The following is a 24478-nucleotide window of genomic DNA, read 5'->3' on the forward strand; positions in this document are numbered from 1 at the left end:
CCCCCCGCTCCCTTCTCCTCCCTCTCCCTCTCTTCCCCTCCCCCCTTTTCCACTTTAATAATAAAACTTTCTGCATGGATGCCATGTCTAGCTTTCCACGGCATCATGCCGCAGCCCGCCACATCTGCATGGCCGCCAGGGCACCTCGGCTCAAAGCTGCTGAGGCCTCGCATGCGCCATTTCACAACAATTAACAAAAGTTCTTAATATTTATGAAATCCAATTTGGTTTTTGGAGACAAGGTTTGTCTGTGTAGCCCTGACTGTCCTGAAGTCACTCTGTAACCAGACTGGCCTTGAACTCAGAGATCCACCTGCTTCTGCTTCTTGCATGCTAAGATCAAAAGTGTGTGTCACCACTGCCCAGCCTTAGTAACCCTTTCTTTTATGAATAGTGCTAAGTACTTAGGTGTGAGTGTGCATATGTACATGTGGGTTCAAGTGCCTGGGGGGCCAGAGTGCCCAACTGCTTATTTAAGAAAACTATCTACTTCGTTGGGCATGGTGGTACACACCTTTAATTCCAGCACTTGGAACACAGAGGCAGAGGCAGAGGCAGAGGCAGAGGCAGAGGCAGAGGCAGAGGCAGACACATCTCTGGTCAATATTGTGAATTCCAGGCCAGGCAGAGCAACATAGTAAGTAAGACCCTGTCTCAAATTCTTTGTCCTCTTTGATAAGGACAGAGGTCTAGGTCGAGAGCCTCATTCTTTCAAGTTGAAGAAAACCCCCAAGGCTTTAATGTTGGATGCCAAGTTTTAACATTTTATATGAGTAACCTCAAATGCAATATGGCACACATTTCTTGGCTGGTCCAGAAGGCAAGGAGTTACATTTATTTTGGTCTCTATTGACGTAGGATTGGCACAGGTCTCAAAGAGCAGACTCTTTAACCTAGCAATCCCAAGAGCAAGGCCCGGTCCCAAGAGCAATTTCCTCTGAGAGTGGTGTCCTGGTCTGCTTCTGCTGCTGTGGTAAACACTGACAGAAGCAGCTTGGGGTGGGGCGGGGTGTTACTTGGCGCACAGGCTACAGCCCATCAGCAAGGAAAGCCTGTGAGGAACCCAGAGCAGGAACTGAAGAGAGACTAGGACTGCTGCTTACTGGATTGCTTCAGGATCCCTTCCTTACACCTCTTCCCAGGACCCGCATGGGGGGGGGGAGCACCCCAGAGGGCTGGGACCTCCCACATCAATCCACAATCAAGAAAATGTCCTATAGACATGCTCACATGCCAATGTGATGGAGGCAATTCCATAATGAGATTCCTTCTTCCCAAATAAGTCTAGGTTTGTGTAGGTTGACAAAAACTAACCACACAAGTAGCAATGTGTACTTTCTCGATGCTCATTTTTTCATGTGTCATTTATACAGTGTCTGAAACACCATCAACTAAGGTAAATCTTTATAGGAATTCCTGCCTTGCCTAGTTTTATTATTAAGTGAGAGAGAGCCACTTTCTCCAATGTCCTTGTCAAAGCTAGAGACTCCTACTTGGCATAAAACTAACAGTTCCTGACAGAAACTAAAAAGATGGAAAGGGAAAGAGATGGTGGGTGAGCAGACAGCTGAAACAAGCAGTGGATGGGGTGAGATAGGCAGAGCACTGGGGAGCTTCGCTCTCTCTCCAGTCTCCAGACAGTAGATAGAGGACCGCAGGTCTAAAACTATTTCCAACTGCTGAACGGTCCGAGCATGACCTAAGTGGGATGTTGGCAACGACAAGGAGGGACACTGTGGAGACCCATAGAAACACCGAAACGGAACCAGTCAAATCTTGTTTGAACATGTCAGATATACCTGTAGGTGTGAAGTTCTCTCCTTTAGTCAATTATGCAAGTTCCCTCCCTGTGGCCCAGTCATCACCACCCAAACTCCTAATGCTGAACTTTCCCTTTTAGGGCCAGGCAAGAAATGTGAGGGTTTAAGATTAATATTAAGCCTTCAAGAAGTGGGTCGGGGCTGGAGAGATGGCTCAGTGGGCAAGAGCACTGCCTGCTCTTCCAGAGGACCTGGGTTCTAGTCTCAGCACCTACAAGGCAGCTCACAATCGTAAGTAACTCCAGTTCCAGTGGATCCGGTGCCCTCTCCTGCAGATACTGCACACACACACAGTGCTCAGACACACATGCAGGCAAAACACCCATACACATAAAAGAAAATAAATCAATCTAAAAAAAAAAAATGATGGGAGCCTGAAGACACCACGAAGTTTAAAGGAGAACCTTGAACTCCGTTTTGGCTGCTACTACAGAAAAAAAGGCTCAATGATACATAAGATATTTTGACTTTTTAAAAGTGGCGTGCTTGTGTGTGTGTGTGTGTGTGTGTGTGTGTGTGTGTGTGTGTGTGTGTATAGGCAAAACATTCATACACATAAAATAAGCAAATCTTTTTTTAAAGGATAATACTAAAAACAAACAAACAAAAACAGCACTTAGAACCTAGTCACACGCGCCGGCACCGGCCTGTAAGAGACAGGGGAGGGAGGACGAGGAGTTCAAGGTCATCCCCAGTTACACAGCAAATCTGAGGCCAGCCTGGTCTACAGAGCAAGTTCTAGGGCAGCCAGGGCTGCACAGAGAAACCCTATACCAAAAGACCAAACCAAACCAACAAGCAAACAAAAAACCCAGAAAACAAAAAGAACCTATCTCATAAAAAGTAAAGCTGGAAATTACTCCACTGGAAGGTGGTGGTACACGCCTTTAGTCCAAGCACTCCCATTACTCCAGAGACAGAGGCAGATGGATCTCTGTGAGTTCAAAGCCAGCCTGCTTTGTAGTTCCAGGACAGTCAGGGCTACATAGGAATGACAGAGAGAGAGAGAGAGAGAGAGAGACAGACAGACAGACAGACAGACATGGGGAGAGAGACAGAGACAGAGACACGGAGAGACAGAGAGACAGAGAGAGAGACACAGAGAGACAGACAGAGAGAAAGAGAGCTCATATGTTGTCATTATCGCTGGTAATGACAGGTGACATAACTCAGCCTCTAAGAGTATCCATGCCCCTTTCTATCCAGCACCAACAAAGCCTTCTAGAACATTAGAAGAGCTGAAATAACAAGGAAAGATCTTGTTCCCATGGGACTGTGCTCCGCTGGTGCCAAAAACAGAACCAGGCTAGGCTGCCACTGGCCTCAGTAGATGCTTTTCCTTAACATGTACTTAGAAAACTGTAGGTTACCAGAAAAAACACAAAAGTCCAGCCATAACTAAAGAAATCAAAACAATAAATATCGTCTTCTGCCTGAAGACTAGCAGTTTGTTGGTACAGGTCTGGAGAAATACACAGCCACTAATACAGTTGGTAGATTGTAAATCACTGTAGCCTTTGGTGGTGAGGGTACAATTTGACTTTTTTTTTTTTTAAATCAGAAAACACCTTCCTTCGGCATGGTGACACACATTTGTAATCACACTTCCTTTGGCATGGTGACACACATTTGTAATCACTCAGAGGTAGAGATGAGAAGATCAAAGTTCAAAGCTCAAGGAGGCAAGATGGTCACTGGGTAAAAACTTTTGCAAGGCAAGCTTGAAGGCCTAAGTTCAGTCCCTAGACCCAAGGCAGAAAGCAGGACTGACTCTTGGAAGCTGTCCTTGGCCTCATGTGCACGTCATGGCATAAGACACTCCCACAATAATAACAACAACAACAACAGGAGTAACAGTAAAACTAACATCTTGCTTTAAGTTTGTTGGCAGCCCGGGCTAGCAGTAAGGAAGCTCCTGATAAAGGGACAGGAAGTAAGACAGAGGGGAGAGAACAGAAAGTAACAGTGCACGTCGATCCTAGTGCTTCAGAAGCCAGGTAAAGAGGATCGCGAGTTCAAGTTCAGTCGGGGTACACAGCAATGGGCCATGTGAAATGCAGGCTCAAAAAACAAACAAGGGGGGGGGGGTGCTGGAGAGATGGCTCAGAAGTTAAGAGCACTGGCTGCTCTTCCAGAGGTCCTGAGTTCAATTCCCAGCAACCACATGGTGGCTCACAACCATCTATAGTGGGAACTGATGCCCTCTTCTGGCATGCACACAGATAGAGCACTCATATACATAAGATAAATAAATAAACCTTAAAAAAAAAAAAGGGGAGGGTGGGAGGGAGGGAGGGAGAGAGGAAAGGAGGGAGGGACTTAAAATACCACACCCTACCTCCAGGTGGTTCAGTGGGTAAATGCATGCCACCAAGCCTGATGGCCTGAGTTCAATGCCCTGGACCCCCACAGTGAAGAAAACCAACTTCCTCGCTCTGTCCTCTGACCCCCACATGCTTACTATAGCACCCACCCCTCACCTTCACCCGCGTACACATAAAGATATTATACAAATAAGTAATTTTTAAAGTAAAACACACTCTTTGGTGCGCCAATTCCTCACAGGTGTTTTGTAAAGTAGGTCAAATAGATAGGCAACCAGGTTCAACATAGCTTTGTTTATCAGAAACAAGTTTTAGCCTTTGAGTACATACTATTAATGGAATATGAAGCCCTTGAAGAATGTGCCAGATCTGTAGTGCTGATATGAATAAATCTCTAATATATACACATACCTAAAAAAAAAGAAATTAAGCTGGATGTGGTGGCCCACACCTTTAACCCCAGTCCTTGGGAGGCAGAGGTAGGTGGCCCTCTATGAGTTCCAAGCCAGCCTGGTCTATAGTGAGTTCCCAGACATCCAAAGCCTTAATAGATAAATTGATAAATAGAAAAAAAAAAATTAACGCTGAGGGCCAGCGAGATGACTAAGAGATTTAAGGCACCTACTGATAGACAAGCCTGATGACCTGAGATTGATCCCTGAGACCATATGGTAGAGGAAGAATGTTCTTTCTCCCAAAAGTTGTCCTTTGACCTCCACACATGTACTGTGGAACACGAATGTGTATGTATGTGTGCACTCATGCATACATGTATACAATAAATAAATGGAGGGAAAGCTGAGAGCATGGGTATTATTACATTTCCCTCACTCATAGGATGTATACTTGTGGTGTCTGCATTAAATTATATCTAAGAAGATAGACACATTAAGAAACTGTACACTCTAGCTACCTTTAGAGTGACCACAGACTAAGAAGAATGAACTGATGTACTCAAACGGATTTTTCCTTCTTTCTCTCTACACTTTTCTACATAAAAGCTCTACATCCAATAAATGGTACTGTACAAATAAAACAACAATCAGGGGCCGGACCCCTCCTACAGGCTCTGTTCTCCCACCTCATCTGTTCCTCTGCACATCACCCTTCCATATAGACCTGGAATTGCTCTTAAATATCTTTTCACCTTCTCCCTACTACTTAGCAAACATGATGGTGTATGTCTTAGAAAATTTAAAAGAAATCATATTTAGTGAGGAGCCAAGGAGAGGGGGAAAGAGGGCCTATCCAGTGCACAGCAGGAAGGAAACTGGCTGGGGGGCCTGGGGGAGGACCAGAATTAAGAAGGTGGCTAACACTCCCCTCACGACACTGCTGTGATATCATAAATTACTCAAGCTTTCTATTGGAGACAACCCCAGGGCTCCACCCCAATAGCCAGCCATTCATTGCAACTCTAAGTGGCATAGAAAGCAGGCTGGGAACAGGCTGGCAGAGGGAATCCACATTCTGCCTTTTGTGGCATAGAGTTCACAGTTCTACTAAAGCCCTACCAAGGGACACCCAGTGGCCTGAAGTTAACAAAGCCTAGCTCGGCAGCAGGGAACGTGGAGACCCCAGCCCACCCAGAAGAGCTTCTGTGCAAGTACAGAGGCACTAAGGGAGGTTTTAACTTCTTCACAGAACTGTCCAGAAACTACCTGTCTAGAGTCCAGACTACAACTTCTGATTCCACAGGAAGGAGAGTGAATCTCTCATCTGTCTGCTGGCTTTAAAAAAGCAGGACATGTTAAGAGATGCCCAACTGGATGGTGGTGGCACACACCTTTAATCTCAGAACTCAGGAGGCAGAGGCAACCGGATCTCTGTAAGTTCAAGGTCAACCTCGTCTACAAAGAGAGTTCCAGGATGGCCAGGGCTACACAGAGAAAACCTGTCTTGAAAAACAAAGAAACAAACCAAAACAGAAAGAAGAGATGCCCAATTGAGCTTAGCTGCTACACAAGTTCTTGCAACACTTGCTGGCTGATTCTACTCCCTGAGAAACGAAGAAGGCAAAATCTGAAGTTCTTCCTTGTCTGGGTCTTACCTCTGAGGTTTTCTAATGTCCCATAGTCCCACTCCTTCCTTTGAATTGGCTGTGGCCAATAACCTGGGCTCCACAGGGTTAAACATGACACTGTGAAAGGCTGATGGATAGTTTGCCAGGCAGAAGGGCTCTGTGAAAACAGAAATGAGACACCGTTTATTAGGGGCAGACAGCTGAGCAGCAGTGTGAATGCAAGATGCTGCCACTCGGTGTAGTGAACACCCCACAAGCACCCTACCATCATGTCTCCCTGAGCCCTCCAATACCAATTAAATGTATACAGTCAAACTTGAAGTATAACACTCAGATCCCAGTGTTTCAAAGGGAAAAGTGACCTGTTTAGAGAAAAATGAACTCCACTAAAAAAATTTCACAACTCCTGGTAAAGTTTTTACTATACCTTTAATACTTTTTTTTTGTTTTGTTTTGTTTTTGTTTTTGTTTTTCGAGACAGGGTTTCTCTGTGTCGCTTTGCGCCTTTCCTGGGACTCACTTGGTAGCCCAGGCTGGCCTTGAACTCACAGAGATCCACCTGGCTCTGCCTCCCGAGTGCTGGGGTTAAAGGCGTGCGCCACCACTGCTTGGCAACGTTTTGTAAACAAATAGATTTAATGAAGACAAAGTGAAACAGTGAAAAATTAAGACAAAGCCAAGCAACAGTGCAGTTGCCTTCTGGTTCATGGTGCTCCTCCCTTGGTGGGCAGAACCGCGCTTGACTTCCAGAATCAAACAAACAAACCAACAAACAAAGCCTGAGCCAGGTGGTGGTGGCAGTGCACACCTTTAAGTCCAGGGAGGCAGAGGTGGATCTCTGTGAGTTCCTGGTTTACACAGTAAGTTCTAGGACAGGCAGAGATGTTACACAGAAAAACCCTGTCTCAAGAAAGGAAAAAAAAAAAAGCCTGGTACCCCTTTTCTGCAATTAAGGGTGAAAGATTGTGAGTTTAAAGCCAGCTTACATAGGAAGACCCAGATTATGTTTTTGTTTTAAAGTTTAACACTTGAGCTGCCTCTGAATCCAGCCAGTTCCTAATCAACTTGACCTGACTCCTGCACCCTTTACATATATTATCAGCTCCTGGTGAGGGAAGAATACTCCCATACTCCTCTGGGATCTTTTATAATCAAAGACAAAGATCACCTCTTCATCTATGATTTCCAAATACATTGTGCTTAGGGCCCTGGGCAGGGGAAGTACTCAGCCACCTGACAGATCGGCAATGCAGAAAAGGGAAGAGTGTCCATACAAGCATCCAGAACTGCAGCAATGAATACTGTCTGTTGTGACCAGCTCTGCTGACCCCGGGGACAGGCTTCTTTGCTATCCTGAACCTGTGAAGGTCTGATATATGAGCAAATACAGACCTAGGTTCTGCCAGACGAAGAAGGCAAGACAGTAACTGTGGGTTCACACGTTCCTAGTTTGACCATTACAGAATCAAACTAAGGACAGAGGCGGGCACGGTGGCAGAATCAGAAGAAACAGGAAGAGAGAAACCCCTCTGCAGGAAATAAGCTAAGAAGATACAGTTCCTGAAGAACTCCAGGCAATAATCAAGTCCTTCAGTCATCCTGCAGAGCACTGTGGAGGAGGAGTTCACTGACTATTCAGAGGCGGAGTGTGCTTGCCACCACTTACCCACATGGAGTCTGGGGAGGGTCTGTGTGGCTTTTAAACAAGAAGTACACAGCATCCCTCTTCTCCGTAAACAACCCAAACGTGTGGACAAGCGCCAAGAGGAGCTTTGGGAGCTACCCTCCACAATGAAGCAACACATCTTCTGCGTCCAGGCCACGGAGTGCCAAGGAGCTGGGTTGTACAGTCCCTGGCAGCTGCAGAATGTTTGCTAATGTGTTCTCCTTCCGACTGCTCCGGCCAGGATGGGACCTCCACTGTCACATCTGTGCTACATGTCAGCGTCCTAGACTTCTGTTCCCCGGATGTAACCCCACGCAGATTATAAATAGAGCAAACACACAAGGAGCTTGCTATCAGACTGCTCGGCACAACCCAACAACTCTGTACACAGTGACCTACCTCCATGGGGAGACTCCCGGATGTCCCAAATGAGAACCCGGCCATCATCTGAAGAGCTGGCAAAAATGTTGTCATTCACTGGGCTCACTGACAAGCCATACACTGCATCTTCATGAGCAAACACATCCAGGGTCTCACTGCTGAGAAACAGGAGAGAAGCACATTGTCGCAAACACACACACAGACATGGTGCAGAGCTCCAGCCCTACGGTACTAGCTCAGTTTCTTTCATTCCCAGGACAAAGTTAACCCAGGTAAGCCAACAAGATACTGAATTAGCTAAAAGGTAATGTTCAATGTTCAAATGAAAAAATAAGTATATAATGTATGTGCATAAAATATGTACGTATACATTTAAAGGGATCATCTTTATACTTTTCATACTAAGCATATTTAATGTTTCTATTTATCACAAATTCATCTACTTGTACGGAGAGTTGAGAGTGGTACAGAATTCCAAAGACAAAGGGGTGGTCTAAAAGCAGCCGGACCTGGTGACAGCAGACTAGCATGGTGATTGACAGCAGAGCTCTGAGCTGTACAGAGCCAGGGCACAAGCCCCAGCATCACCTGCCCTTATGGCACCAACAACTCTGCGCCTCTGTTCCCTCATGTCACGATGTCACAGCAGGACCTCACAAAACCAAAGTGACGTTAAACTGATCAGTGCATTAAATCCCTAGAACAGTGTCTGGCACAGGACAGTAAAAACTCAATCAATATTAGTCATTATTAACTACTAATTTTATTATGTATAAATAATATCAAATAAGTATAATAAAGAGGAAAAATCCTTCCCTCTTATCTCTGTAATTGTATGCCAACTTTGTAAATCTCTTTCTTTTTTAAATAAAAAAATCCCTCAAACTATTATAGCAATCATTTTCTTTTTTTCAGAAAACTAATATTGGTTCTATATTATTTTCTTCAAGGTCTAAAATTCACATCTAAGGAGATATTTGCTTCTGTTCATCTAGAAAATGGTGAGTTGTCATCATACACCAATAATTTATTTACCTTTCAACATCATGGAGGATAACTTGCTCATCATTCCCTACAAAGGAAAAAGACAGACATTTCATAATTCCTGCAAGATGGTCCCTTCCACATGACAATATGGGATTTTAAATTTTTCAGGAAAAAATTCCTATATTGACATCAGTAGGTGGAAGCCTGTTTCCTAAATTCAATCCCCAGAACCCATGGTAGAAGGAGAAAAACTAATCCTGAAAGTAGTCCTACACATGTGCCATAGCATGTGTATTGTGGTTGGCACTTGTGTGTACACACACACACACAATATCAACACTCTCAAAATACAACATGATACAAAATACAAAGTAGGAGTGTTAAGTTAGAAAAATACATGAAGACCATTTAAGATGCCAGGTATAGTACCACCTGCTTGTAATCCCAACATGTGGGTGAGGTGGAGGCAGGAGGGTGAGGTGGAGGCAGGAGGGTGAGGAGGCTCAGACCCAGCCTAGGACACATGAGAACCTGTCTCAAAAGCCACATGTTTTCTCTAAAGCAAGCAAACAAACAAAAAACCATTAAGGACAGAGCGGTCTTTTGAGTTTTTGTTTTGTGTTCTTTAAAAAGCAAGTATATCCTGGTAACAGTTCTTAGAATGCATTATTCGGATCAGATGCAAATAAACTGTTAGCCACTCAGGAAAAGAGTGAGTAATCAAACAGTTCACTCATCCACACTAAGCCACCTCACACCCAGGGCAAAGCAACCATCAACGGCTACAACTTGGAATACAATCTCTTAACAATTCTAGGCTTAGGCTGTCTATGTGAACATAGGAATAATAACCATCTACTTTATGGGGCTGTTACAAGGATATGAGCCTATAAAGGCACTCAGAATTGGGCTGAGCACTTGATAGGTTCCCAATAAATGTTTGTTTTAGTTAATCCTTCATAGCATTAAAATCTGATGAGTGTGATCCTAAATGAGGGTAAAGCTTTCTTCCACAACTTTCCCATATTCGTATTCTAAGAATCTAAAACACTATATTTATGATATGTCTTCAAATGGTTTATAAAGCCAAAAAAGTTAAAGCATGCACGTGTAAAACAAAAGCCATATCCCACTCTCAAATGCATAGCCCAAAGCCATCTAAATAGAAGGCAAAAACAGCAGTAAGGACGGGATCTAAGTCATCTCAACTTTCAAAGTCCTAACTATCAATTCTCCAGTGGGTACACACTAACGACATAAGAGAACTCACACTAACACTTTCCAAGGGCCCAGCACAGTGGGGCACTGGGGACATGAGAATAAGATTCTGTCCAGTCCTTTAAGAAGTGAGAGTCCGGCCGGGTGGTGGCGCACGCCTTTAATCCCAGCACTCAGGAGGCAGAGGCAGGTGGATCTCTGTGAGTTCAAGGCCAGTCTGTTCTACAGAGTGAGTTCCAGGACAGCCAGGGTTAAACAGAAAAAGAGAGGGGGGGGGGGAAGAATTGAGTCCAATTACACAAAGGAGGAGGAGGAGGAGGGTGAACTATGGGGAAATGGGACAATTATCCCCTTCATGTTCAGAGAGAAAGTATATGGGTGAATCAGACACTCAAGCAACTTTAAACTCCTGCTAATGGGACAAGGATAAGCTGGATGTGTGGCTGGGAACTATAAACCCAGTACTGAGGTAACAGAGGCAGGAAGATTTCTTCAAGTTCAAGGCCAGCCTGGGCTACACAATGAGCAGTAGGCCAGGTTAGGTCAACTTGGGCTGTAGTGAGACCCAGCCTCAAGAAACTTGAAAAGGTGGGGAGGAACAAGGCAAATAAAGCAGCCCAATGTCACCCAAGTCATCAAGTAGTCTAGTTGGCAAGAGAACCGAGTCTGGAGAGTCAACTGGTTAGACCTTACTCTCTGGGACAAAGAAAAACACGGTCAATTTGTTTGTTTGTTTGTTTTTTAAAGACAGGGTTTCTCTGTTTAGCCTGGGTTGTCCTGTAACTTGCTCTGTAGAACAGGCTGGCCTCAAAATCAGAGATCTACCTGCCTCTGCCCCAAGTGCTGGGATTAAAGGTGTGCGGCAATTTTTTTTTTTTTCCGAGACAGGGTTTCTCTGTGTAGCTTTGCACCTTTCCTGGGACTTACTTGGTAGCCCAGGCTGGCCTCGAACTCACAGAGATCCGCCTGGCTCTGCCTCCCGAGTGCTGGGATTAAAGGTGTGCAGCAAATATTTTTTAATGAAAATTTATGGCCAGAGAGAGAGAGACAGCTCAGGGGCAACAGATGTTGATGCCTGGACTCACATCAAGGTGGAAGGGCTAAACCGACCCCAGCTGCCCTTTCACCGCTGTAGATACAATGCACTCTTACATCCTGTGCACACACGACCAATTAAGAAGTCATTCTAAACACGTAAATGAATGAAACTCTGTGTAATCAATGACTTGAAGAGTGAGAGGTCTGACAGACTATAAAACAAAAAAACAAAAACAAAAATAAAAAAAGGCAGGTTGGGCTGGGTGGTGGTGCATGCTTTTAATCCCAGCCCTTGGGAGGCAGAGCCAGGTGGATCTCTGTGAGTTCGGGGCCAGCCTGGTCTACAGAGTGAGTTCCAGGACAGGCACCAAAAATACACAGAGAAACCCTGTCTCAAAAAACAAAAAACAAACAAACAAACAAAAGGGAGGGTAAATTCAAGGTCACTGGAAAGAAAAATACACAGAGAAACCCTGTCTCAAAAAACAAAAAACAAACAAACAAAAGGCAGGTTGGAGAGTAAATTCAAGGTCACTGATGAGTTAGGCATAGTGGCTCACATCCATAATCCCAGAATTTAGAAGGTGGGATATAAAGAACAGGAGTTCAAGGCCTGCCTTGTATACAGTGAATTCAAGGCTACTATTAAGATGAGCCATGGAACCAGGCATGGTGGCACTCAGGAGGCTAAGGCAGAGAATCCCATGCTTCAAGCCAGCTTGGGCTACTAAAGGAAACCTTATCACAAAACAATATCAATCAAGATAAATGGGAACCTCATAAAAATGGCGTTGTTGACAAGTTGAAATATGTGCAGCAGTTTCCTTCACTTGATTTTTACAGCTGTTGTCCCCTCTACCCTTATTTTGGCCATGCGGAGGGTCAATCAGGGCCTTGCATGTCCTAGGCAAGTGTCCTGCCAGCCAGGTGCATTCAAAGTGCCTTGAAACATGGGAGACAGCCAACGGGGAAATCTGCAGTTAACAGAAGGTCAGGGCTAGAAATGCTGCAGCAGACTATCTGACGAAGTAGCCATCACCACGTGGCGTATCAGCCACTCCAACTGCACCCTAACACACTACCTTTTCAAACAAGAGTCATCTATAGGCCAGGACACCAACTTGAGTCACAACCAGTATCTTTACAAATGAACTAGTAGTGGGGGATAAAACGATAGCTCAGTGGTTGAGAGTGCTTGTTATCCAGTCGTGGGAGTGGAGCTGGAATCCCAGCAGCCTGCCTAACAAGCTAGGCATCCCCCAAACGTTCACAGCTTCAGCTCTGGAGGATGCAATGGTATTCTTTGGCCTCTACACATGCATAAGCGCGCGCACGCGTACACACACACACATATAAAATACATAATTGAAAAAATGTGTCAGGTGGTTGCACATGCCTTTTATCCCAGCACTCAGAAAGCAGAGCCAGGTGGATCTCTGTGAGTTCGAGGCCAGCCTGGTCTACAGAGCAAGATCCAGGAAAGGTTCAAAGCTACACAGAGAAACTCTGTCTCGAAAAACCAAATATATATATGTATATATATATGTATGTATATATATGTATGTATGTGTGTGTCATCCATACATGTCAAATATACATATACATATATATAAAATCAAGCCTGATGGGCCACTGTTTGATTCTCAGGACCCATATGATAGAAGGAGAGAACCAACTTTAGCCAACTTTAGTGTTTTCTGATCTCCTGATCTCCACATGCTTGTCATGGCGTGCTCCTCAAATAAGCAAATGAAAATTTTTTTTTTAAGTTTTTTTTTTTTTTTTTTTAAATCAATCCTAGTGTTACTGGTCTACAATCCCATGACTTGAAGTAGGAGTTTAAGGTCAACCAGGGCTATCTGAGACTTTGGTCATCAATCGACCAAGCAGCAGCAGCAGAGATGGAAAGCAAGGGAGGCAGGAAAGGCCTGTAATCCCAGCACTCAGGAGGCAGACACAGAAGGTCAGAGAGTGCAATGTCATCCTCAGCGCTGGCTACATGAGGCCTTGTCTCAAAAAACAAAGTCATGGTCAAATCTTTCTTTTTAGATGAGTATTTATAGCTGGAAAGATGGGTCAGGAGGTAAAAGGTCAGGCGGTGGTGGCAGATGCCTTTAATCCAAGCATTCAGGAGGTAGAGTGTGAGTTCAAGGACAGCCTGGTCTACAGAATGAGTTTCAGGACAGCCAGGGCTGTGCAGAGAAACCCTATCTCAAAAAAACCAAACAAACAGGGGCTGGAGAGATGGCTCAGAGGTTAAGAGCACTACTTGCTCTTCCAAAGGTCCTGAGTTCAATTCCCAGCAACCACATGGTGGCTCACAGCCATCTGTAATGAGACCTGGCACCCTCTTCTGGCCTGCAGGGATACATGCAGGCAGAATACTGTATACATAATAAATAAATAAATCTTTAAAAAAAAAAAGAAAACAAACAAACAAAAAATAAAAAAGGAGGTAAACAAGCTTGTTGCATAAGCCTGGTGACTCCAGTTCAATTCCTGGAAGCTATGTAAAGAGTGTAGTAATAACTAAAAATAAATACAGTAGTAACAAATATAAAATCTCAGAAAAGATAGAACAGAACAGAAAGCAAAATCAGTGCACCATACACGGTAAGGTTATTGCTTCTTCTGTGTATATTGCAACAAATTACAATATGAAGATTTTCTGCCAAAGAAAGGACCAAGGAAGGAAAGAAAGGAGGGAGGGAGGAACAGAGGGGAGAGGAGGAGGATGGAACTCTAATTCACATGTCCAAACAAAATATAGGAAGGCAGTAATTCCACAGCTCAGTAAGACATAGGAAGAAAAATGTGTTATCCTACCACTCGTTTAACTAAATTCCCAAGGTAGAGTCTCTCCTTACCTCCAGAGAAGACTTTGGTGTTCCCGCTGTTGAAAGCCAGGCAGAAAATGTTGGAATGGTGTTCTCCCTTCAGCTGTATGGGCTTGACCCTGGAATGGATAGCTTGTTCCATGTGCCAGAGCAGAACTCGGCGGTCATCTCCTCCTTTAGCAGGGAGCAAGAGGCTAGGGTTAAACCGTTGATAGTGCAAGACTAACTCCCATCCTTTCTGAATCTACACCTCCCCAGCTATGGAAGATTCTGAGAAGGCACACTTTTTATCCGTGAGGTATCTGAACTCTAAATCATCCACATTCTCCCAGGAATTGTTTGGGTTTCATTTTTGTTGTCTGGTTGCCTGTTTTATTTTAGTAGTAACAGAGATGGAAACCAGAGCCTTGTGTACACTAGGCAAGTGCTCTACCGCTACAGTCCCATCCCTTTTCAAGTCTGACTCTTAAACAGATAACACAGAAATTAAAATGGATAAGCACTGACATTGAGAACACACTCCGCACCCAATACCATTGTGTTGTCCTGTCTTTCTAGAGACATGGTATTTAAATATTTGTTTATTACCTTTTGGGAAGGGAGCAGGGAATAGCCAATAGAACCTGAACTGGCTTCTACTGCTGGCAACCAAGAACTCTTAGTATTTCTAGCATAATAATTTGCAAAGCAATCTTGATGAGGTTTTAGTGACTATGAGATGGTATATGGACAACTAAGGGCCTGCCTGACCCTAATAGGAGGCTGATGTAACCCAGCTCTCATAGGAGCCCAACTCTTCCCTCTGTGTAATTCTCAGAGGTCTGAATTGCAAAAGCAATAGCATACTGTATGAGCTAGCTCCTAGAGAATGAGAATATACTTGTTCTATATATTTGCAGATGTGTTAAAAAGTATCTAGGAGGAAGAACAAACTATTAACAAAGATTACTTCCAGGAAACAGAAGTAGAGATTACATTTATCACTTGGTGTACACACACACACACACACACACACACACACACACACACACACACACACACACACACACACACACACACTGCTGCCCCCTACTGGAGCCTGTTGTGCATGCTATCAAGGTTCAAGTATTCACCACTGAACTATTATACCCATTCCTACTTGATTTAAGAAAATGTGTGTGTGGGTGTGTGTATCTGCATGTGGTTATGTGCACATGAGTGCAGCCACTGCAGAGGTCAAAGGTGTTGGATCTCCTGGAAGACATAGTTGTGAGCTGCCTGACATGGGTGCTGAGGAACTGAATGTGGGTCCTCTGGAAGAGCACCCAAAGCTGGGCCATCTCTCCCACACCTCCTGCTTGACTTTTATAAGCCAATAACATACTCTTCCCCCCTCCAAAAAAAATTAAGTTACAAGAGCAATAAATGACAGCAGCTCTGAGCCTCTGGCTCCCCACCTACACAAGATTGGAACTACGATGAATGGAACAGCCAAGCTGGTGGTGAAGCTGTGCTGGGCTGACTACGTACTTAGCACTACTTACAGCTCCTCTATACACGGTCATGCCACAGAGCACTACGCCACTAGACTTGTAAGGGCCAATGCAGAGATAGCCAAAGGTCTTTGCTAAGGGTAAAAACTGGGTGTAAAGGAGTATGTACTCCATCATCCATTTGTGTAAAAAAATTATTTTCAAGCTACCCAACAGCAGGAATTTTGGCAGTTTTGTTCTCTGTAGAATTGCCTGCACCTCAATGAGTGAACCAACAAGTGCTGGGCTGGAGAGAAGGCCCAGCAGTTCGGGCAGGTACTGCTCTTACAGGGTGACAAAGTTCAGGGCTCGGCATCCACATCAGGCGGCTCAGGATGGCCTGTAACTCCAGTTCCAAGAGGGTCCACCACCCTCTTGTGGCCTCCCATGGCACTGCGCTCACACACAAAGGCATATAGATACACAAAGTTAAAAATAAAAATCGTTTTAAAGGTAAGCCCTGAACATGACTATGCATGCACATTTCTGCTCATCCCCTACAGCCATGCCTAGGTGCTTTACAGGAAGCTGCTGCAGTGCCCATTGTGACTGTTAGGCCAGTGTTGGGACACTTCTTTTCAATATGGTAAAAATGGAAAAGAACTACATCTTACATTGTTAAGAGAACAAAGCAAGTCACAGAGCAGAAAAGAATTACAGGCACTATCTGGTAAGTTATTCAAATTATATAAAGGACCCTTAGAACTAGATAACGGGAAGAAATCTGAATATCTAAGGGGGGCACTGAACACACATTCACTGCTCTTCTGACTATGTATGCCACGTGACCAGCTGCCTCTAGCTCCTGCACCTTGGCTCCCCTTCCACGATGGACTATACCCTTGAACTCTGAACCTAAATGAACTCTTTCTCCCTTAAAAACAAAAACAAACAACAACAACAAAAAAAACCAATATAACTTTAAAATGACAAATACGTCATCAAAAAAAGATAAGCAAAGGGGAAATAAGCAACCCATCACCAGGGAAATGAAAATAATTAGGTACTACTGTATCTACTGAAGTGCTCAAATCTGGGTAACACCAAATGAACAAAGACTGATGGGAAGTTAAATGGGACAGCCACTTGGGAAGATACTGTGATGGTTTCTTACAGAACTAAAGACACTTTTATTATGCATCCAGGAATTGTGTCTTTGCAGGGTCAAGTAGGGGGAAGATGAGGGAGAGGGAGAAGGAGAGAGCAAGCAGAGACAGCTAGAATTGGCAGACTTTTGAGGGGTGGTGTGGAAACCTAGTACAGGGGAATCTATAAAAGTAGTCCTAATGAGGACACCTAGTAATGGGGGATATAGAATCTTAACTGGTCATCTCTTGCTGCTAGGGGAGGCTTCCAGAGAGAGGTGGGACATTCAATTGAATTGTTGGCCAAGGGGGGTCTACAGAAATCCCCAAACAACCTAGGCTGTTGCTAAGACAAAGGGTTGCTCTCTGCAGACTTACAAAGGGGGGGACACTGTTAAGGGCAACATGAACATGAAGTAGTCAGGCTGGTGCCTACATGGAGCTTTCACCCCTACATTCTAGTCTGTTTGGTATGGAAAGATACAATCTGTCCTGTCTTCAAAAATATGCCAGGGCAATGGTGGCACAGAACTCGTGGGAGTGGCCAACCAATGTCTGATTTGATCTAAGGCCTACTCCACAAGAAGGAACTCATACCCGGCACTGCTGGGGTAACCAAGGACCAGAGACTAGCTACCCCAGAGACCTAGGGTGAAACAAACAAACAAAAATCAATAAAATGACTCCTAATGATATCTGCTATACTCACAGATCAGGGTCTTATCCATTCATCAGAATCTTCTTCTGGCAGCAGATGGGAAGAGATGCAGAGACCCACAGCCAGACGTTATGTGGTGAGAGTCTCTAATGAGACATCTCCATCAAATCCCTCCCCTGAGAGCTCAGGGAATCCCTGAGATGTAAGAGCTAGAGGGGATGGAGGACGCCAGGAGGACAAGGCCTTCTGAATCAACTAGGTAAGGAGCATATGAGCTCCCAGAGACGGAAGCAGCAAGCACAGGGCCTGTCTGGGGCTACAGCCAGTCTTCTGCAGTTATTATAGGTATTAGCTTGGTCTTTTATGGACTCCTACTGGAGAAGGGGTGGGTCTCTGACTCCTCTTGAGCCTGCCATTGGACTCTTCCTCCTACCGAGCTGATGTGTCCAACTTCCATATGATGGCTTAGCGTGTTTGGTTGTTATCTCTTAGAAGCCTGTTCTTTTCTAATGAGAGACTGAAGGGAAGGGAAAGGAGCGGGGAGACTGGAAGGAGTAGAGGGAGGGAAAACTATAACCAGGACTTACTGTATGAGGAAAGAATCTATATTCAATAAAAAGGTAAACAAACATGATTAAAAGTAAATCTAACAAGTTATCAACATTTTTTCAAATCTGATTTGTATTTATAGTTCTTTACATTTAAATAAGGAATTATAGGAATAATGGTGCTATAGTTATATTCTCCCTTTGTGTATGATTAAAAACTTCTGCTGGGCACAGTAGTGCACACGTCTTTAATCCCAGCACTTGGGAGGCAGAGGCAGGTGGATCTCTGTGAGTTTGAGGCCAGCCTGGTCTACAGAGTGAATTCCAGGACAGCAAGAACAACACAGAGAAACCCTATCTCAAAACAAACAAACAAAAAACCAAACCAAAACAAAAAAAAAATTTCCAAAAGATGGGGTGGGAAAAATGGCTCAGAGGCTAAGACTGGGTGCTGCTCTTGAGTTCTATCCCCAGCACCCACACTAGGTAGCTCACAAATGCCTGTAACGCTAACTCCAGGGATCTGACACCCTCTTATGCCCTCCATACGTACATACATACATACACACACACACACACACCACAATTCTGTAATAAAATATTCTGGACTTTCTAAATTTCACAATAGAAAAGGAAAACAAGGCTTTATGCAATGGGCCAGAATACTTATTGCAAAGAAATACAGCAATGGAGGACACCTCTTACTAAAACATCAGCCGGAATTGAATTAGAGCACACGGGGGTGGGGGAGACAGGCAGGGAGTGGTGGCACACAACTTTAGACTTTAGACCCAGCACTTGGGAGGCAGGGGGTGAGTGGATCTCTAAAGTTCGGGGCCAGCCTGGTCTACATATTTAATTCCAGGCTAGGCAAGGCTACATAGTGAGCCCCTTTCTCAAAACAAACAAGCAAAAACAAAACAAAAAGAGGCATTCAGGAGAAGTGAGATGGTTCAGCAGGGAAAGACTCTTGGCTCCAAACCTGAGTTCAATCCTGGGAACCCACGAGGATTACTGAAAACTGTCCTCTGACTTCCATACCCATGCTCTGGCACATGTGCACACACAATAAACGTTTACAATATTTTAAAAGAAAAAACTGTTCAGCTGAAATCAACGTGTGTCACCTTTACACTTAAAGTCGGGGCTTGTGTCACCATCCAATAGCATCATCATTAATCACTGTGGGCGTTTGCAGGATGATTTAATTCTTCCAAGTATTTACTTGTTGAGTGCCTTGGGATTAGCAACAATGACCTTTCCACAAAACATGATGATGTGCTGCAAACTCCATGGGAGGCTGGAATCACTGAGGTAAATCACAGTGGCAGCGCTTGCCTTAAGTGTGAAATGTGAAGTCCCACCCTCACCCACACTCTCCACCTCACCCCTTCTTGTCTCCTCGGCATCCTTAAGCAAGGTGTTAAGAACCCTGTGCCCAGACCACACTTTCAACCACATGTGGCAAAGAAACTCAGTGGCACAAACTGAGGTCTGCTTTTAGGTCAGCAGAGAGCAGGGCAGCGTGCCTGAGCGAGGACTCTCCTGTCCCCAAATCCCTTACCAAACCCTGCTGCTTTGCTTCCAAGGCAGGCTCTTATGTAGCCAGGGCTGGCCTTCAACTGCTAGTCCCTGCTGGGATTACAGATGAGTATCACACCAAGCTCTCCCTAGTCAACCGTATTCCTGCTTTCTTTAATCCCAACCCCTTCGTATGTGTGGTGCTGTGGATTGAACCCAGGGCCTCCTGAGTACTAGGGCAAGTGCTCTACCACTACAAATTTTATCTATTTTTTAAACTTTTATTTGTGTGTATGTGTTATGTGTTCACTCATGTGGGAGTGTGCTCACACATGTATGAATGTGTTGGGGTCAGAGGTCATCAGATGTCTTGCTCTATAGCGCTCCATCTTCTCTCTCTCTCTCTCTCTCCCTCTTTCCCTCTCTCCCTCTCCCTCTCTCTCTCTGAACCAGTGGCTCTGTTTTTGCTAGACTGGCTGGCCAGCAAGCTCCCAGGATCTGTGTGTCCCTCTGAAACCCTTCTGCCTGCAGCACAGGGGTTACCACAAATGTTGCCAGAACTAGCTTTCTGGGGTACTGGGATCCTTATGCTTGCATCATCTCTCCAGCCTCCTCATCTAGCCATTTTTTTAAAAATCTACTTATTTAATTAATTTAAGTGTATGAGTGCTCTCTATCTGCATGTATGTCTTTATGCCAAAAGAGGGCAGCGGATCCCACTACAGATGGTTGTGAGCCACAATGTGGTTGCTGGGAATTGAACTCAGGACCTCTGGAAGAGCTGTCAGTGCTCTTAATTACTGAGTCATCTCTCCAGCCCCATCTAGTCAATTTTAAAAGGTAGAAAGAATGTCTGGAAAAAACAAAAAACAAAACTGTCTGACCTGCAAACAGTCCAAGTGAAAAATATAATCATGTAAGGTAGCTCATGAGCCTGGCATGAGGCTGCTTACAGATTCAGGCTCAGTCCAGGTCTAGTATGGAGAGACAAGGAAGCCAGGAGGGAATATGAACAGAGCAGACAAAGTCCTGAGTGAATGCAGACTGTTTGACATGGTCACAGTCCTGTCAAAGATCCCAATGTCTCAACCCCTGGGAGTGGCAAAGCCTTCTTCTGGTCCAGGGCTCATGTTGACAAGCATGTACGCGGTACACAGACAGGTATGCAGGCAAAACACTCATTCGCATAATAATAATAATAAACAAAACTCAGCGCTGCAGCTTCCTCCTGAATGGCTGCAGCCTGAGACTACTCGGCTGCAGAGACCTTCTCCCCAGACTAGCTACCCCCTCCCACGGTGCTCCAGCTGTGCTGTGTGTGTGTGCTTCACCATGCTGCTGCTCCAGGCTGCTGTGCTGTGTGTGTGTGTGTGTGTGTGTGCTTCACCATGCTGCTGCTCCAGGCTGCTGTGCTGTGTGTGTGTGTGTGTGTGTGCTTCACCATGCTGCTGCTCCAGGCTGCTGTGCTGTTGGCACTGCTCCACAAGAGTGAGCAGCCCCCTGGATCGCAACTGCCCTACATGTGCGTCTGCCCTTCACTGCCTCATCACTCCAACCAGGGTCAAGTTCCCAGAGGCCCCACCTCTCCTGGGTGCCTGAGGAAGCACAAAGGTACCTCACAGAAGCCTGGACCATAGCACCACACAACAGACAAGCAGACTCAGGTGTGTGTTCATTGTTGCTTGCTTGTTGTGGGTGGGCACTAGAGCTCCAACCCTGGGCTTCCACGTGCCACAGGAGTGCTCTTGCACTGGGCAGCAGCTACAGCAAAGGCCAGCTTTTCTAGGCCGTTCCCTCAGACACTGCACAGCTTCAGCTTCTCTGAGAACTGGAAGAAAGTGCAGCTACTGGGTACTTGGGTTCATTTCACTTTGCACCAAAATCACTAAGGAATAATGATGATGATGATGATGATGATAGAGAAGCTCTGAAGTTACAGAAGAGCACCCTTTCCCAGAAGGTCCTTAGCATTAAGCAGCAAACCATGCAAACCCTACACCACGCTATTAGAAAAGCAGTCAGTTGACATTCTTTATAGTCCAGAACAGCTGAGCACAGAAGGAAACAATTTGCTTTTAGTTTCCTCAAGAAATTAGGCAAGCACAGGCCAAGACTGAAGGATTACCCTGACACTCTGGGAAAGGCTCCTCAGCACAAGCTGCTTGAAAAGACAAGACTGAAAACCATTTAAATGTCCAGCAACTAAAGTCCAGCTAAAATCATTGTTTAGTAGTGATGTATTCCCAACATTCAGGAGACTGAGGATTACCAGCCTGAGATATGAATACTGAGTTGCAATACTGGAATACAGAGTGAGACCCTGTTTCAAAATGCCAAAATAGGGGCTGGAGTGATGGCTCAGCTGTTAAAAGCACTTGCTTCTCTTTCAGAGAACCTAGGTTTGGTTTCCAGCAACCACCTCAGGTGGATCACAACCTCAGGTGGATCACAACCTCATGTAACTCTAGGGGATCCAACACCCTCTTCTGGTCTCTGTGGGTATTGCATGCATGCATGCATGCATGCATGCGCGCGCGCACACACACACACACACACACACACACACACACACACACACACACACAGCGCGCTTGTATGCTAAGCCAGGCATGGTGGCACATGACTTTAATCCCAGCACCTAAGAGGCAGAGAGGGGTGGATCTCTTTGAGTTTGAGGCCAAACTGGTCTACACAGTGAGTTCTTGAACAGCCAGGACTATGTAGAGAGACTCTATCTCAATAATAATAATAATAATAATAATAATAATAATAATAATAATAATGTATCATCTGTGAATTTATCCTTGTCTTTCAAATGTTTTAGATAATATCAGACTATAAATCACATATTCATTTTAAAAACAAAAATATTGGCTGGAGAAATGGCTCAGAGGTTAAGAGCACTGGCTGCTCTTCCAGAGGTCCTGAATTCAATTCCCAGCACCCATATGGCAGCTCACAACCATCTGTAATGAGAGCTGGTGCCCTCTTCTAGCCTGCAGGGATACATGCAGGCAGAAAACACTATATACATAATAAATAAAATATTAAAACAAAAACAAAAATATTAGAAGCACCTGAGAAACCCTGTCTTGAAAAACCAAAACCAAAGGGGGAAAAATATGTGATGGAGAGGTAGGAAAGATAGAAGAAAATAGAGTGGTATGTGCACTAGGGAAAGAGGCAGGACTGGACACATGATGCAGTGACAGGTGAGAGGGCTGAGGTCTACATGCTGTCACTGCAGTACAGGGTGGCAGGATGATGTACAACAGGCTCGAACTTATGCAGACACAGACTCAGCTCCTGAAACCTGCCGCTAGGCCAGCCTCGGGATGCCCTTGGCTCTGGGCAAAGGTGGAGGCCTGAGATGAAGAAAGGTTTACTTTCTGGATTGGACCTCCTCAAAGGACCACCGTGGTCTAAGGTACCACAGGGGGCCATGTTGGTGTCTGTGGTCCATGCTCATGTCCCAGGCCACTTTGAAGCCTGAGATCCATATGTATATATGCAGTCCATGCAATGCCCCATGCCTTTGTGATATCCTCAGGCTCTGCTGCCTTTGGGAGCTCTGCTGATGTGAGTGGCATGTGTAACCGCCTGAGACCATGTTGAGGCTCATGGTCTGTGCAGCCAATGAGGTCATAAGTGAGTCAGTGGTCCTGATACAGCCCCGGGTCTTGTTGATGTCTGTGGTCGGGGCTGACACCTGAAGCCATGTTACTGTCTGTGAGCACAGAGAGAGCTGGCCCCACCCCTCATGGGGGACCTGATCCTGCCCCTCAGTAGCAACCGCACTGTGGCAACACATTGCAGCAACAGCAGTGGATGCAGGAGAGCTGGCCCTGTCCCTCATGGGAGAGCTAGTCCCACCCAGTTCCAGCCACCACATGGCTCTCCTCAGCTCATGGCTTATGACAGATGCAGATGGAGAAAGACTCATCCTCCCTCACCTTGCCGGGCTGGCCACTACAAATTTGATCATGTTCCAGTGAATATGTGGACAACACAAAATGGATTTGTCTTTTTCTGGAGGGAGGGGAAGGTCATAGGGAGGCAGACATGGAAGACGGGGAAAGAGTGCAATCGAGGTGCATGATGTGTGATTCCCAAAGAATTAATAAATATTTTTAAAAATACTAGTTGGGCGTGGTGGCACACACCTGCAATTCTAGCACCTGGCAAGCAGAGCAGGAGGATCAGGATTCAAGGCCAATCTGGCCTACAGATGAACGATGAAAAAATACAATGCTCCAAATCCAGGTAATCTGGCTCCAGAGACCACTCTTTATTCTACCCCAATCCAGTCTATTGAGTAGAGACCAGGCAATGAAGAGTTCCTGAAACCAGTCAGATTAAATAGCCAAGGTGAGAACTTTTTTTTAAAAAAAGACAGTCTTATGTAATTAATTTGGCTTGGGCCCAAAACTTCAATGCTGCTAAAAATGACCTTGAACTCCTGAACCTCTTGCCTCCATTATAGGCAACAGACAAGACGTCATCAGGTTGTGTGGTACTAGGTTAGGGCTTCCTGAATGTTAGGCAAATGCTCTACCAGCTGAGCTACACCACCTGCCCAAGTGTTTGTAGACTGAATGATGGCTGCATTCTGTCCATAGGTAAGCAAGGTTCGGTGACTGCACAGAGCTGGCGTTCACTTCTTAAATCGGGACTGTGGATAAGGGGAATCAAATGGCACATACTGGCAGGTCTGAAGAGACAAGGGTGACATATGGACTCTGCACCTTACTGCAGAGGTTGCCAGAGGCCGAGTCAGGCCTTGCTGCATAGTCCTGTAATTAAAACTATTCTGGAGGCTGGGGCAGAAGGATGAAAACTTCAAGGCATCCCTAGGCTACAG

General features: G+C 45.1%; 1 protein-coding gene across 3 annotated transcripts in view; it reads right to left on the bottom strand.

Annotated features, from left to right (window-relative positions):
- Dcaf5 (DDB1 and CUL4 associated factor 5) overlaps positions 1 to 24478 on the bottom strand; it is a 101589-nt gene that overhangs the window by 58360 nt on the left and 18751 nt on the right. For all 3 annotated transcript variants that reach the window (XM_028876132.2, XM_028876134.1, XM_028876133.2), the window contains exons 2-5: positions 14325 to 14468; positions 9250 to 9286; positions 8233 to 8372; positions 6195 to 6324 (exon numbers count right to left, since the gene is read on the bottom strand). In XM_028876132.2, the coding sequence (XP_028731965.1) occupies positions 6195 to 6324; positions 8233 to 8372; positions 9250 to 9286; positions 14325 to 14468 (451 nt within the window). The remainder of the gene's footprint in view (positions 1 to 6194; positions 6325 to 8232; positions 8373 to 9249; positions 9287 to 14324; positions 14469 to 24478) is intronic.

The sequence above is a fragment of the Peromyscus leucopus genome, chromosome 14 (assembly GCF_004664715.2).
Source record: "Peromyscus leucopus breed LL Stock chromosome 14, UCI_PerLeu_2.1, whole genome shotgun sequence".
In the NCBI taxonomy this organism is placed as follows: Eukaryota; Metazoa; Chordata; class Mammalia; order Rodentia; family Cricetidae; genus Peromyscus; species Peromyscus leucopus.